This window comes from Plectropomus leopardus, chromosome 5 (genome assembly GCF_026936395.1).
Source record: "Plectropomus leopardus strain MGB_pleo_1.0 chromosome 5, ASM2693639v1, whole genome shotgun sequence".
Lineage (NCBI taxonomy): Eukaryota > Metazoa > Chordata > Actinopteri > Perciformes > Serranidae > Plectropomus > Plectropomus leopardus.
This window is the reverse complement of record NC_142180.1, coordinates 32,533,002-32,547,370: the sequence shown is the minus strand read 5'-3', so window position 1 is coordinate 32,547,370 and position 14,369 is coordinate 32,533,002. Positions and strand designations below refer to the sequence as shown.

At 39.5% G+C, this 14,369-nt stretch overlaps 2 protein-coding genes across 6 annotated transcripts in view; one reads left to right on the top strand and one right to left on the bottom strand.

Annotated features, from left to right (window-relative positions):
• Window positions 1-13,258, top strand: part of fip1l1a (FIP1 like 1a (S. cerevisiae)) — a 34,844-nt gene extending 21,586 nt beyond the window's left edge. Inside the window, exons 12-13 of the mRNA XM_088077335.1 lie at window positions 12,147-12,278; window positions 12,373-13,258. Coding sequence (XP_087933461.1) covers window positions 12,147-12,278; window positions 12,373-12,523 — 283 coding nt within the window. The 3' untranslated portion in view covers window positions 12,524-13,258. The remainder of the gene's footprint in view (window positions 1-12,146; window positions 12,279-12,372) is intronic.
• The window catches only part of lnx1 (ligand of numb-protein X 1), a 106,756-nt gene continuing 105,423 nt past the window's right edge, over window positions 13,037-14,369 (bottom strand). For all 5 annotated transcript variants that reach the window (XM_088077979.1, XM_088077980.1, XM_042483235.2 and 2 more), the window contains one exon: window positions 13,037-14,076. In XM_088077979.1, the coding sequence (XP_087934105.1) occupies window positions 13,941-14,076 (136 nt within the window). In that variant the 3' untranslated portion in view covers window positions 13,037-13,940. The remainder of the gene's footprint in view (window positions 14,077-14,369) is intronic.

Sequence of the window (14,369 nt, the reverse complement as noted above, 5' to 3'; positions counted from 1 at the left end):
CTCCACTTCTTGCTGCCTGTTCTGGCTGACCCATTCAGCAGCATGTAATTTCTTCTTTTTAAAACCAATCATGCTTTTTATTCTTTCCTTATAAAAAGAATGTTTACAGCAACCTAAACCATGACAAACAGAGTTACATGTACATATGATAACCAATTACAATTTAGTTAAAGTATATTGAAGAACAGATTACTCATAACAAGAAAGAAAATAAAAGTAAAAAATTAACTTGTTTTTCATATAAAGTCTGAAGGTTTAAATGGGGCTCAGCAGGAAGCTCAGAGGGACGTTCAATGTGACAGCAGGTTTTACGTCATATAATAAACAAGCTAACCGCACTAATGATGGACTGCAAATGTGCAACAACATTTTTTGCTGACACTAGATATACTCCAAAAAAGTTGGAGACTGTTGCCTGTCGTCTCACCACTTCTAAGCAGAGGAGCAGTCGCTCTCTCCCTCTGTGCAGTTTCCTCCGTGCTGCTACTGTGGACGTATTAAGAAACACAGGCGCTTACAGGTGCAGCTGCTTGAACCAAAGAGCAGTGTGACAGTCATGAGTGCTCACTCCGCAGCAAAATCTGGAGACCAAAATGTCCCCAGAAGTACACAGCACAGCACACTAACGAGCATAGAAAAAGACTGCTCGACTTGAAGCAATCTCAGTAGATTTGGGGGTCTCCAACTGATGATCTGAATCTCCAACTTTAAAGGGGCAGCCCCACAAGATACATTTACACAACAGGTTCCCAGTTCCCACAGGATAGATACAACTTACATGATATGTGTAAAAGGCCACTTCAAGGCACATTTATAAGTGTGAATAAAAATAAATCAATAAAAAACAAGATTATTTTTTCTCAATTAATTAATTTAGTTTTAATTTTCTTAGTATTATTATTTGTAGTGGTAGTCTTAGCAGTAGTCTACATGATAGATACAATTCACATAGTATGTGTATAAGGCCACCTCAAGGCACATTTATCAGTGTGGCTCACACTCAGTGTGAATAAAAATGAATAAATAAAACAGATCAATAAAAAATGTGTTTTTTCCTCAATTAATTAATTAAATTCTATTTATTTAATTTTATTTTATTATTATTATTATTATTATTATTATTATTATTATTATTATTAGTAGTAGTAGTAGTAGTAGTAGTAGTAGTAGCAGTAGTGGTAATAGTAGCAGTCTTAGTCTATATCTTAATATATTTGTGGAACTGTAAAGTCACAGTGTGTCTACAGTGTCCATTGTTGCAGAGCAGAAGAAGCTGAAGTTGGGACTGTGCTCTGAGTCTTGGAGTGGTTCCTCTGTCATATCTCTAGCTCATAGCTGTAATATAAACAGCAGTGACTGTTGTGAGAAAATGCACAGCCATTGTGAAGAAATGCACACGACTGCAAAAGGGCCTAAGACTATTGTGACAGAAATCAAGACTATTGCAAGGCTAGGAGAAATTACTGCCAGCATATGCAGAAATATACATTTATTCTATTTTTGTTGTAGTAAGACGAGCCAGGATGCAGTCTAAACGAGGGAATAAATCGCTGTATTTGCCAACTTCTGCCAGGAAATCGTTTAGTGAATGCTCGAGTCCTTCCTCCCTGTGGCTCATGGATGATAAGAGCCAATCTTATATCCACTCCAAATTTCACATAGTGCCCTACTACCCTGCAGTCTGACAGCCAGAGTGCCGCCGTATGTGTACACAAACACTCGTGCTCACATGTGTGCACCAGCCAAATCCTGCCCTACATTTTCTCTGCACACTCAGTGTTGACCGTTTGCCAAATGTCTATTTAATTATTATCAACTCAGGCAGCTGCCAACTATAATACACACAGACACATCTTTCCTCCTCCTCACATACTCCTCAGCTGTCCGAAGGCTCACACTGTACGAGAGGATGAGAGTGACATTTCGCTGTGACAGGGCATTCCTCACTGAAACATGGAGGTAGCAGGGATACTCCTGACATTGCCCTTGACCGAGGCCTGGCTTCAGAGCTGGAGTTGGGACTGAAGCATTTGACTGTCTATTTGACTGTCTTTTGACCATAAATAGTTAAAGGGATTTTTCGCCAATTTTTAACCAGCTTTGCATCAAAACAATGTGAGTAGTATGTGTACATGAACTAGGGTTGGGCGATGTGACCTTGAAATAATATCTTGATATTTAAGGGTATTTCTGCATTATTTCAACACTTGAAGCAAAATTTGTGTTTAGTTTTATATGCCTACAAATATAAACGACAGCAGAAACTCAGATTCTGTATGAAATATAAATAGAAAAAAATCATGTCAAAAATCAAATCAAAAGAATAAAAATCAACCAGTGCTGAGACAAGTGGCTTTTCTCTGGTCATGTAGCACAAGTTTCAGAAGTACTTGCGTCTTGCTGCTGCAGAGAAGGCCCAGTTTTATGCAAGAATCCTGCTGTTATCAGTGACATACTTCTTTAAAACTACAATTACATGCAGTAAAGCTGAAATTAGGACTCATTTCTCAGCCTGTGTGTGTGGTTGCAAAAGCTGTAATGCTGTTGATAACATTGAATTCCTGTGTCAGCTAATATTGAAGCTTCACTGTTAATGAACTTGCACGAAAATAAGTGCAAACTAACAAAAATGACAAACTGAAGTATCTCTGTGCTCAGTTGAAATATCGTCAAAGCCGTTCTGCTTTTCAGCACTTTGTGTACTTAAAGTGTTGAGCTTTTCTACTGGAGCGTTTGTGTGCGTCAGATGACTGGATCCAGGTTTGTATATAAAGTCTTATGGGTCAAATGAGGGAAGTGGGACGTGGGGGACAGCTGGGAAGCTGCAGGCTAACTGCAGAACATAGGAAGTACGAGACTCAAATGTGCGTGACAGACACACTGTGAATGCACAGGACATTTGGGTATTCACGCCAATAGATTTGTTCTAAGTCACAGCCACAAAGGACTGTTCCTGTGGCCCACAGACCAATGTGTGCCGCTCACACCTTCTGGGCTCTGCTGATGTGTGTTGCCCTACATTCTGGTCACATGATCAAGCTTTACACTGTGCGTGCCACGCACACACACTCATGTGTACAGGTTATGTGCTTTCTGTTACATTGATTTATGACTCTGCTCGGAGCTATTTTTAGCCTGGAAGCAGAGGGATTCATTGTTAGTGTGTGTGTGGGTTGTGTGTGTGAAGGAGAAACAGATGGAGCCTTCCATAGCTTTGTTGCTAGCCAGCCTTATTGTTGGTTGGTGAGGTCAGTGTAAGTGTTGGATTGTGCATTTGGGCTGCTGATGCAGAAGCAGTGCTTGGTAGCCCACATGTCCTCTGCTGAGTCACACACGCAGGCAGGCAGAGAGTGGCAGGGCGGCCCTCCAGGCATCAGCTACTGGTTATCAGCTGTGGTTGTGACCGCACGTGTCGGATTTACCACTGCCACTAATAGATTCCATGAGCTTGACACTCACATTTTCACCCATGCATTCATGCAGTGGGTGATATACTGTCTCTTCCCCTGCATCCCACCCCTTCTACCTTTCCCAGCGGGTGCAAGCTGAGGAGCTGATTGGCCATTTGGTCAACACTGACTGCAAATCACATCTCTGGATGATAAATGCTGTTCTCATCTGTCCAGCTGGCACAGCCTCACACTCTCTTTCATGTGCACATGTGTACACAAGACAATGGCAACACGCAACATCCACTTTTTTTATTTTTCACTTAGCTCAAGACCATATCACATGGTATGGAGCACAAATACCTGCAATATAGCTCCTTGTCCTTTAATCCAGTCATCCATGATACATGCAACCGAAACATGTTGAATTTTGCACCTTGCACATTGATAAGGCACTTTGCACCATGTACTTTATGCCATACAGTTTGCATTACTACTGTTAGTGCACTTTTGTCCTTTGTATGATTTTTTCCCTTTTTCTTTCTTTCTTATTTTCTATTGTTTGTTACCTGCCAAGGGACTACGGATGTAAATTTGCAGTCCTGCTTATTCTCATATTTACATTTGTATTTTATACCGATGTTCATTAATATGCTGTGTTCTTTTTAAATGTATTAAATATTACATACAGTAATAACAGAACATATGGCACATGGCATGTGGCTAAGGTATATCTAATGTTACTTAAACAAAGGAAGGTCATTCATCAAAAAAGCACCTAGTTTACAGATAACTTGGCTTATCTGATTGCAGTGACAAAATAAACTTAAACATAGATGGGCAGTTTAAATACTACTTTGGCTACTAATATCTTTCTGTGTAGTTCATTAAGCTTACTTTCTGAGATTCAAACAAAATGAAATACTCATCTCCCACACTATTGTCATCAATAGGCAGGTTTCCATTAACCCTCAAATTGCACAAATTGAAATTGCAAATCATCTTGCAATTTTGATTTATTGACAGTCTGAAAATACTGGTTAATTTTGTAATAAAATCTGTAATGGAAACCTGCCTACAGAGGTTGCAGTTCTTCATTTCTTCCAAAGATTTTAGGAATTCTGCTGTTGTTTTCCCTAAACTTACAAATAGCCTGCCTGTAATTTTGGCTTTCATGTAATGTATACTCTTTCAGTTTAAATTGTTGAGAGAGAGAGATAGACAGTTAACCAATCAGAGCAGACAGGGATTCCAGGAGGCGGGACATAAGCTCAGACATACCGTTTCAGAGATGTTGGAACAAAGGGTTTTTTGAACATTAAAGTATGTAAAGCTATTCTAGAACCCCCCCAAAATACAAATATGTTGCCAAAATATGCATTATAGGGCCTCTTTAAATTCTACATATCACATGATGGCATACTTCTGAGCTCACTTTGCCACTTTTGTATGAACTGGTCTTTCAACCTCTTGTTCAACTTTTGTGTGGGACAAACCAAAGTCATCCAGTATTTGTTTGTCCAGTATTGCAAAACCCATGGTGAAGCATAAACACCCATATTATGCAGGCTGTGCAAATACTTGCACATTATTTGACTGAGTCTAGTTTCTTTGCCTTCTTTCAGCTTCCCCCAATAACCAATAATTCTATTTTTAACTGCAACATAGAGTGGGTATCTTTCTAATTCACCATAGACCATATTACTGCAGGTTGCCATTTTAACTTTAGAGTGTGTTTGATTATTTATATGAGAAGTATTTTTTCCAATATATCTATTCTTTTGAACCACCACACTTCACATGCATAAAACTTAAATGGTGTAACCAAATTCACTCACGACATCACACACACGTTCAAAGAGCCGTTAATCTAATTTAAATATCCCTCGGCTAGTTTGATCATTGGTCGATAGTAAAAGCTTGCACACATTAGCCGGTGAGTTCATTGGACAATAATTGAGCACAGGAGTCCAAGTGAGATGAGGAAATTAAAATGATAATTGTCTCCCTGCTTAAACTTGCACTAAAAGCTTCATTAGAAAATGCTGTAAGGCTAGTTCCAGTGTTAACAAAGGGTTTAGCTGACTCCGAATATGGAACAGGAACTGATAATTGAAAAAAGTCTGCTGCAATACAATGCAATGAAATCAAATTAGAGCATTGCTAATTTGCAACAGCAAAAGCATGGCAGTAATGTTTTACAGCCTCAAAGTAATTTTCACCAGTCAACAATAACAGTCTCTAACGATTTGCATTAATGCACAATAGAGTCATCGCTTTCTTTAGGTGGAAACATTTGGGTTGTTGCATTTTCATAAGTTTCATAAGTCTTGCCTGTAGTTCCAAAAAAAGAATCCTCAACTTTGAAGGCAGCCTTGAGGAACAGTCCCATCTCCATTCCAGCTTTTTGTTTTAGATTTAGGCATAGCAAGATCCAAATTGCCTCCTTCTTTCTACCACAGGCAGAGTCGGGTACAGTAAAAACCTGTCTTTTCCTTGATTTTCTTCAGCTGCTTTTGTGCCTGGTGCCACTTTCATCCTGGCTTCAGGGTCTGACTCGGGGCCTGTATATTCTTCCACTGACATCTGTTTCTGTTTCCCCCCCTACCAAACTTACTTAGCCCTTAATATGACATACTTTTTGTCTTTCTGACTCAACTTCATGCATGAAACTTATTTCTTTCCAGAGCCGATCTCAGGGTCTGTGCCTAATCAATTTTAATGTTTCTTCTGCAGTGCTTGTCCTTGCATTCAACGCTGCTCTCTGTCTTTATTTATTAAACATACAGCTTCACTTCTTGTCCTTAGCTTTACATACACAGCACACTGCTGCACATTCCTTTCCATTTGCGTCTTTGTCTTGCCAAAAACACTTGTTTGTTGTATATAGGTTAAAGCTCTCCTCCCAAGGGCACTGCGCACTGGTAATCCTTAACAAAACATGTTTGTTTCTCACACACTACAGCTGCACTTTCTTTTCTTTTTGTAGCCTTTAAATTGACCTGAGCCCCCAATTTTGTTTCGATTTTACACTGATCCTCCTACGGAAATATTGGCTTCTTACTGGTATCTTTGCTCTGTCTGGAGCAAACTGATTGGCATTGGTGTCTTTACACAACCACGCTTCCATCAATAACCTGATAAAAAAGTCCCTCTGCACAAATTCAGGTGGCAGGGTGGCTTCAGATGCACTTTTAGAGAAAAACAAACAAGACGAGTGCATGAAAAATTACTAAGTGGGATTGACTGCAGCTGCTTTTAGGCACGTAGCACCATGGGATGTGGCAGAGTTACTAAGTAAGGTCACATTAGTAGAATCTGCATATTAATTTGCTCTAATATGTAAATATCAAGCATGATTATCACAGATTAGAGGAGTATGTGTGAACAGGAGAAAACAGGCAGAGACAGTAAAGCCAGATAAGGCTGTATTAAGTTATGTTACGTTTTCGCCCTAGAAAAAGTAACTATATAATATTTTAGAGCACTGGCGGTTAATGAGACAGTGGGCACCTGGGCACAGATATGCAAAGGGCCCCACCACCTCTTTAACACAGAAGCACACAGATGTTTTTGGTGGTATGTGTTTGTGATTTTTTAATTTGTTTTGTGTCTCTTTGTGGTTGTTTTGTCCATTTTTGTGTCTTTTTGCAGGTTCTTTTCATCTCTTTGCCATCTTTTTAAGTCTCTTCCTGGTCTGTACATCTTAAGTGACATTTTGCGAGTGAAGGTCAGAGGGCCCCTGGGCCTGTGCCCTGCAAGCACATTCAGTAAACACTTGCCTTTACATAAAAGATGGCTTATTGCTGACCCTGAAGTACTGTCGCATGCTGGCACAGTCGCGTTTCTTTTGGTGACTTCCCCATAACTCTCCACTATAATGTAGCTGAAATAACAACACCTCCTGATTTGTGAGTCATTAGACGTTTCATTCCATCCCTGCACTCACAGCTGCTATTTATTCTTGTGGATATTACTTTCATGTTAATTGTGCCAATCATAAATTGCGTTTCATATCCGCAGTGTGGCTCACTGAATCATCTGGGTTTCTCAGTTTAATGACTGCGGGGATGGAGCGGACAAAATTATGCCGCGACAGGCTTAGGCATCTTATTATGAAATCTGTGATACTGCCCGCCCTGACAGGCCTGGGCACCACTGATTAATAAAATCATAAAATGTGAAAACAAATCCCGAGGCTTCCACGCTGTAATTTACTCTTTCTAACACTGTCTCCTTGGGAACTGTTTGACTGTGTTCTTGGTGTTGTGCGAGGTGGTTGTTTCAGTGTTAAAGCTAATGGCTTTGAGCAAGAACAAATGTGGGCCTTGGGTCTTAATCCCCGCTGCTAACACAAGAGCTGTCTCCAAATATTGAATATATTTAGCTTTGTACTTCCAACAACACTGCCCCTTAAGGCTCTCTCTCTCTGTCTCTCTTTTCTATGTTGTGGTAATAATTACTCCAGCCATGTGTGAGCTGTTTGCCTTAGCGGCACAGTATCTGTATTTTTCCTATAGACTTTTTGGAGCAAGATGATACTTTTATAGTGGTGGAGAGAAATGCCTTCAGCATGATGATTCTTAAAGGTCAGGGTGATTATTTTAAATCTGCAAACTGCAAGCTTTGCCAAGGTGTCTTGTGTTGAGGTGAGGGGGTGTGAGAAAGAACTGTTGTTAAAGTACACACACATTGCAGTTTCCCCTTCAGCAGATTGCAAAGTTTTCCATTTAAACTAACAAACAATCTGCAATATCATCTGTACTCAGTCTATTCTGTATGGGCCTTAAAGGGACAATTCAACCCAAAATTTAAAATACATTTTTTTCTCTTACCTTTAGCGTACAGCTCTCCTTGTGTGTGTGTGCATAACTACACAATTCAGCAGTGAGCCGAACTCCATTCAAATGAAGTCAGGATATGGCGTCCATGCTCCTGGTGTTTTATTGGGCTGCACCCTCATATACAGTATGAACAGGAGTGAAACTGAAGAACACCAACAAAGGAATACAATAAGTAAGATGCATTATCAGATTATTATAAATCCAACATAGCTACTATGTATCTTAAGTATAATACCTCAAGTGTAGAGTATAGCAGCTACTGGATACACTAATCGAGGTTCCCATGGTCATGGAAAACCTGGAGTAGTCATGGAACTAGTAAAATGTATTGAAAGCTTTGTAAAAAAAAATCAGAGAAATGTGGTGTGTGTAGTAAATTAAATTTATGTAACACAACATTGAATTTTTCTGTAGCTGACAATGTAAAATTGCTCTAATATGAGTCAGCGTGTGTTAACAAAAATCCCTTTTTTGAAAATAGGTTTCGTAGGCATGTTTCCTTTCTTTTTCTTTAATTTTTTTTGAAAACTTAAAAATTTGGGGCAATGTTTTCTTTTCTTAAATTTTGCAATACCAACTCATCTTTAAAAATCTCTAATACACCATTTATCATGGCCAGAAACTGTAAAAACAGAAATTATTTTTGGATATTCATATTTCCGACAATCCTTGAGCAAAAGATTGTGTTTGAGAAACTTTTATGTGTGAAAAACGCTGGACAAAAACGCTGGACAAAATGCTGCTAAGAAAAAAAACCTCCTTGCAAAGTCCTAAAAAGTTTTGAAATTTTATCCATGACAATGTGTGGACACCTTGACTAATGTTAGAGCAAAGAAATACAGAACTTATTTGCAAACTTTAAAGCCAATCCAACACTATGGTATACAATGATTGTAGTCAAAAAGAACAGTATTCATATTAACATATAGTGGACACCTTTTACATGTTATCAGATGGCTCAGGTGCAGTATTCATATGCAGTATTCATAGGATGTGTTTGAATTAACTGGCTTATGTACAGAAATGAGGGTTTATTTATGTACTCCATAAAAATACTACTAAGATATTGAACTAGGGACTTTGCTAAACTGATACTTACAGGCATTGCTTTTGAAGGCTCAAACAAAAGAAGGATTGCAGCAGATGGTTTTTGAGAACATTCAGCAAAAATGTGGCTTAATACTGGAAAAAAATGGCTAACTTCCTGTTCTGGGTCAAAGTGCATGACAAACTAAAGGTAAAATATAAGGCCCAGCAGGGGGCACTTATTGAGGAAATGTGGAGGCAGAACATGTAGTGCTGTTTGGAGTGTAAAGTGTTGGAGATAATGGCTGTAGAGATGTAAGCCTTTTCTTGAATATAATGGAACTTGACATTTAGTTTGTGGTGCTAAAAATGCAAAAAAAAAAACAAAAAAAAACTTTACAGAAATGTCTCTCTTCAGAAATAGTGACCCAGTGACTGAAGATAATCCTCAAACCTTATGAGCAGTCGATGCACGCTGCCTTCTGCACGGTGATATGGCTGTCAGAGTTAATTCTTATTATGACGGGGGGGGGGTTTCCAAAGTCGATGTGAGGGTCTAAGGACAGAGAGACGTCGTATGCTGTAAACACCTCTGAGGCAAATTGTGATATGTGATAATGGGCTTTGTAAATAAAATTGAATTAAATCTTCTTCAAAAATGTGTGCACTGTGTAATACTGAAGACCAAACTCCTTTAGATCTTAAATCACAACAAACAAGGCTGAGAACAAGGACGAACTCTTGAAAATGGAGGAAAATGATCTCCTTGAAAAATAAGCACAAAAAAATTGAACACTTGCTCACTTTGTATGATGGTTAAAGTTCTTGTCCCAAGGGCACTGCACTCTGGTAATCTTTTACAAAATATGTTTCTTTCTCACACAGCTGCTGTTTCTTTTCTTCTGTAGCTTTAAATTGACCTCGGGCCCCCAATTTTGTTCGATTTTACACTCACTCCTTCGCAGAAATAATATATCTTTGTTCCGTCTGGAGCAAACTGATTGGCATTGGTGTCTTTACACAATCATGGTTCCCTCAATAACCTGATTAAATGGTGGTCCATTTGGCCAAATCAAACAATCAGTGTTCCTCCTCGGGAACACAGATGGCTCAGTAGTCTCTGTCCAAAGAACTGAAACTAATGGAGGGCAGATAGAAAGCTAAAACTTCTGTCGCTGCCTGTCCTCTGTCCCTGCTGAGACCAGAGGCAGGTGTGGGAAGCTGTTCGTGGCCCTGAAATAAAGATTTAGCTCAATTCAAATCTTCCATGTTTGCATTTTGTCTCCTCATTAAACAAAACAGCTGGCTGACTAGAGATGACACCATCTTCACTTGAGTATTTTTTTTTTGTCTTATAGACTCTGTAGAAACGTTTACAGACCTGATTAACTAAAGCATAATGAGCGAGGATGTCGTGGCAGTAACGTGCAATTACATTGTGGTGCATCTCATTTTAGGAGGACACAGTGTTGCAGACAACCAGCCACTGATTACCAGAGACGCCCTCTGAAGGTTACACTGTAATAGACTGCATCCTTCAAAGCAGGCAGCTACTGTAATGGGACGCTACAGTGCCCCAGCGGTGATTCTTTTTCATGGCGCTCCCCCGCACTCAATATAAATAAAGATTTAGAATGCTTAGAGGTAGAAATTGTTTTCTTTTGCCCTGTTCAAAAGTAAAATTAGCTTATATTTTAGAGTTTTCTAGATGTATTACCCAATACTGTTGCTGCATTTGACAGTTGTTCTCTGCAAATGAGGCATTCTGGTATACAACATCTACATTTCCCCCTTTGTCAAAATCAGGAAGCCACATAACTTCCACTGTCCACCCAGACTTTAGTTCTTTTTGTCTTCTCAGATTGTGAGATGTGTCAGTGTTTGAACTTTATTTACACTGAGAAACATTTGCAATGCTTGCTCTGAAAGCTGCTTTCTCTGAATGCTGTGCTCCTGAAAACACATTGCCCAAAAGTGTGTGTTGCTGGTTACTATGACAGCCAGCTGTTGTCTTACGGCATGAGTGCAAATTTAACAGGGTGATTTCAATGTTTGTTGCTTACGTTTTCTCTTTTTGTTATGTGTATGTAAATCTTGCCCCGCTCTATAATTTGGTGAATCTTGGACTGTCCTTAAAGGAATACATCAATCACAAAATGATCAGTAATTACTCAGCCCGATAAATTGAATTTCATCGGTGTGCAACATGTAGGCAGAAGCGTTTTAAATAGTAAGAATTTAGTATAAATATGTGGAAAGTACTGAGCATACAACTGAATAAATGAATATTGGATTATACTTACAAGTTGTGTGAGATGATATTTTGATGTAGTTGTTAAATGTGGCCTCCATTTACTCCAATTAATCGACAATTTTCTCAGATTTTGGATTCTCCATTCATATCTGTAGTTTTTAGTTAGAGCAGGTTTGCAGATGTTCACTACAACCAACATCTGATATTAGTGATCTGTCTCTCCTCCTTCGCATGAATTTATTTTTGCATGCCGTTTCAGAGGTCATATGAGGGGAGGAAAGGTGTAACCCATTAGTCCTGTGGTCTCACAGGATTGCAGGCCCTACAGTGAATAATAGATTTTTTTTTTCATCTTAGAGGATACTGCAGCATGCCTGCTTGGCTTTAATGTATAGTAAAGGGGTGTTGTGGTCTTTGTGAGGAGACGACAAACGCTCAGCAGCAGGCACTGCGGTTAAGGTTTTGGTCCCTTGAGTTCTGACTTATCTCCCTCCCAGTGAAGACGGAGGAAAAAAGGCCAGCAGTCATTCTTGTGGCCTCTTTTCCGGTTGTATTATTTCCCAATGAAAAAGCTCCAGCTTCATCAGTCGCAAATGTTAGAAATACACTGCATGTGTGTATGATGTTTTTCAGAAGGGAGGAGCGAACGAGACGCAGGGACACTACGGCGCGAGGGCACAAACGTCACCGTTTGGCCAGATCCTGTGAAAAGAAACATGAAGAACAGCACAGGGAGAAAAGGCACAAAGACGACAACGCAGGAGGGTAAAAAAAATCATCGGATCCAACGGAGATACACACACATAATGAAAAACACGATGAAAGACAACAAAATTATTGTGTTATTGTCATAACTGTGTGTTCTCAGAAGCGGCAGCAGAAGTAAGAAGGATGGTGGTGAGGACAGAGAGACTCAGAGTAGACAGAAAAAAGCCAAAAGAAAAAGGAAGGACAAGGAGACCAGCGAGATGTTCTCTGCTGACCCGGAGAGGAAATTAAAAACTGACTGACTCTCAGTCTCTCAGTCTGTGTAATGAGAGGAGCTGCCCTGTGGCTTCTTCCTCTGTTTTTATCAGAAAATGTGATTTTTATTAGAGCTTTTTCAGAGGAGGGAAAGATACTGTTATGTATATATATTATATAGAGAGTGTGTATGTTTGGCAGGGTTCCTACAGATTAAAGCAAGTGGGATTTAAGACTTTTAAGACTTTTTAAGCCCAATATCATTATTATTATTAACTATTATTATTATTATTATTGTTATTGTTATTATTTTTAAGTGACCATTATTTGGAGTTTTTGCAATGCAATGTAAGAAAAAGAATGTTTTTCATAAAAATCTCTTATGTCTTAGCATTTTTAGGACTTTTGACAGATTGATTTAAGACATTTTAAGGCCAATCAAGGCCTTATTTTATTTATTTATTTTTTTTTAGAATTAATGGATTCAATGCCTTTTAAGACTTTTTAAGGATCTGTGACCTGGTTTAAAGCTTTTAAGTAAGGCGTTTATGACACAACTCTGTTTTTCAATTGACTTTATTGATCATTTAACCAAATGTACCATCAGATATACTACACAGGCCGAAGCGTGACAGACAGAACCACAGTAGAATGTCCTCAGACCACCCACTGATGCACAAAAACCAAGTCAGTTTTTTTTCTTAAAAGTAAGAAAATTAGTAAGGCCTCCACAATGTCACCTAATTGAATATTATCTTGTAACATGTTATGAACACATTGATCTATTACTTTTTCAATATATTTTTTTATTGCCAGTGGTTGGATAATTTCGTCATAGCCTCTGAAACAAAAGAAAAAAAAACTCAACACAGACTACTACTTGGCAACGTGTCCTCAGGTCAACGGATGAAGATGACAACCACTGTCAGTACAAACAGAATGGAGCCTATATTTAGAGGCCATACCACAAACGAACAAAAGAAACGTATTACAAGTGCTTGGATCAGTACTTTTTTTTTTTTAGACACCCAACATTTACAGTAAAGAAATGTGAGTCCAACTTAACGCATACCCTAATATATAACTACTGGAATTGGCAACGTGTTGTGTCTCCTCTCGATCCGCCCACCCCACTCACTGGATGCTGTGCCGGAGAATGAGCATGTCCTCCAAACAGACAACAACAACATCCTGGTCAGAAGTGGTTCAGGCCTGGATCCTCTGAAGCGTTCTTGGAGGGGGCAAGTTAACCTCTGGTAACAATCCAGTCTCATGTTTGTCCCTCTCTCCGAACTCCTGGCAAAGTCTCAGCTGTCCGTCAGAAGTGAGATATCCACACAGCTATAGCACTATTCTAAGCTTCTCCCACACAGCAAGCTTAGGGTGGTCAGCCAGTCTAAAGCTCTGCCTTCCACATTCCTCGGTCAGTGCCGCTGAAGCAGCGCCGGGTGACTCTGAGCACCGCTACAGCAGGCTGCCCGGCCAGGAGACGATGGTCAGGGTGATCCTGCCCCGAAGCTCCTTTAGAAGGCGCACCAACGCAGTGTGAGTCATCCCCCATGTGCTCTTCCCGTTCACCTCGAGCAAGATGTCCCCACACCTACACAGAGCGAGACGACCATTGGAAAAACACGGTTAACCTAGGATTATATGAATTAACTTTTAAAAATTAATTAATTAAAATTTACTTGACAAGTATACATTTTTTTGAAAAACGAGGGGTTGACTCAACATCTGGTCCTGAGGGGAGCGTAATGACATCGTGTCCCAACAGCAAACAGATGTTAGACTATTGCATTGCATAACCCTGGAGCTCTCTGTCCACACTGAGTCCATTAAATATGCACTTCTGTTACATCATGTAAACAAACCATGTACCTATCAGCTGTGCTT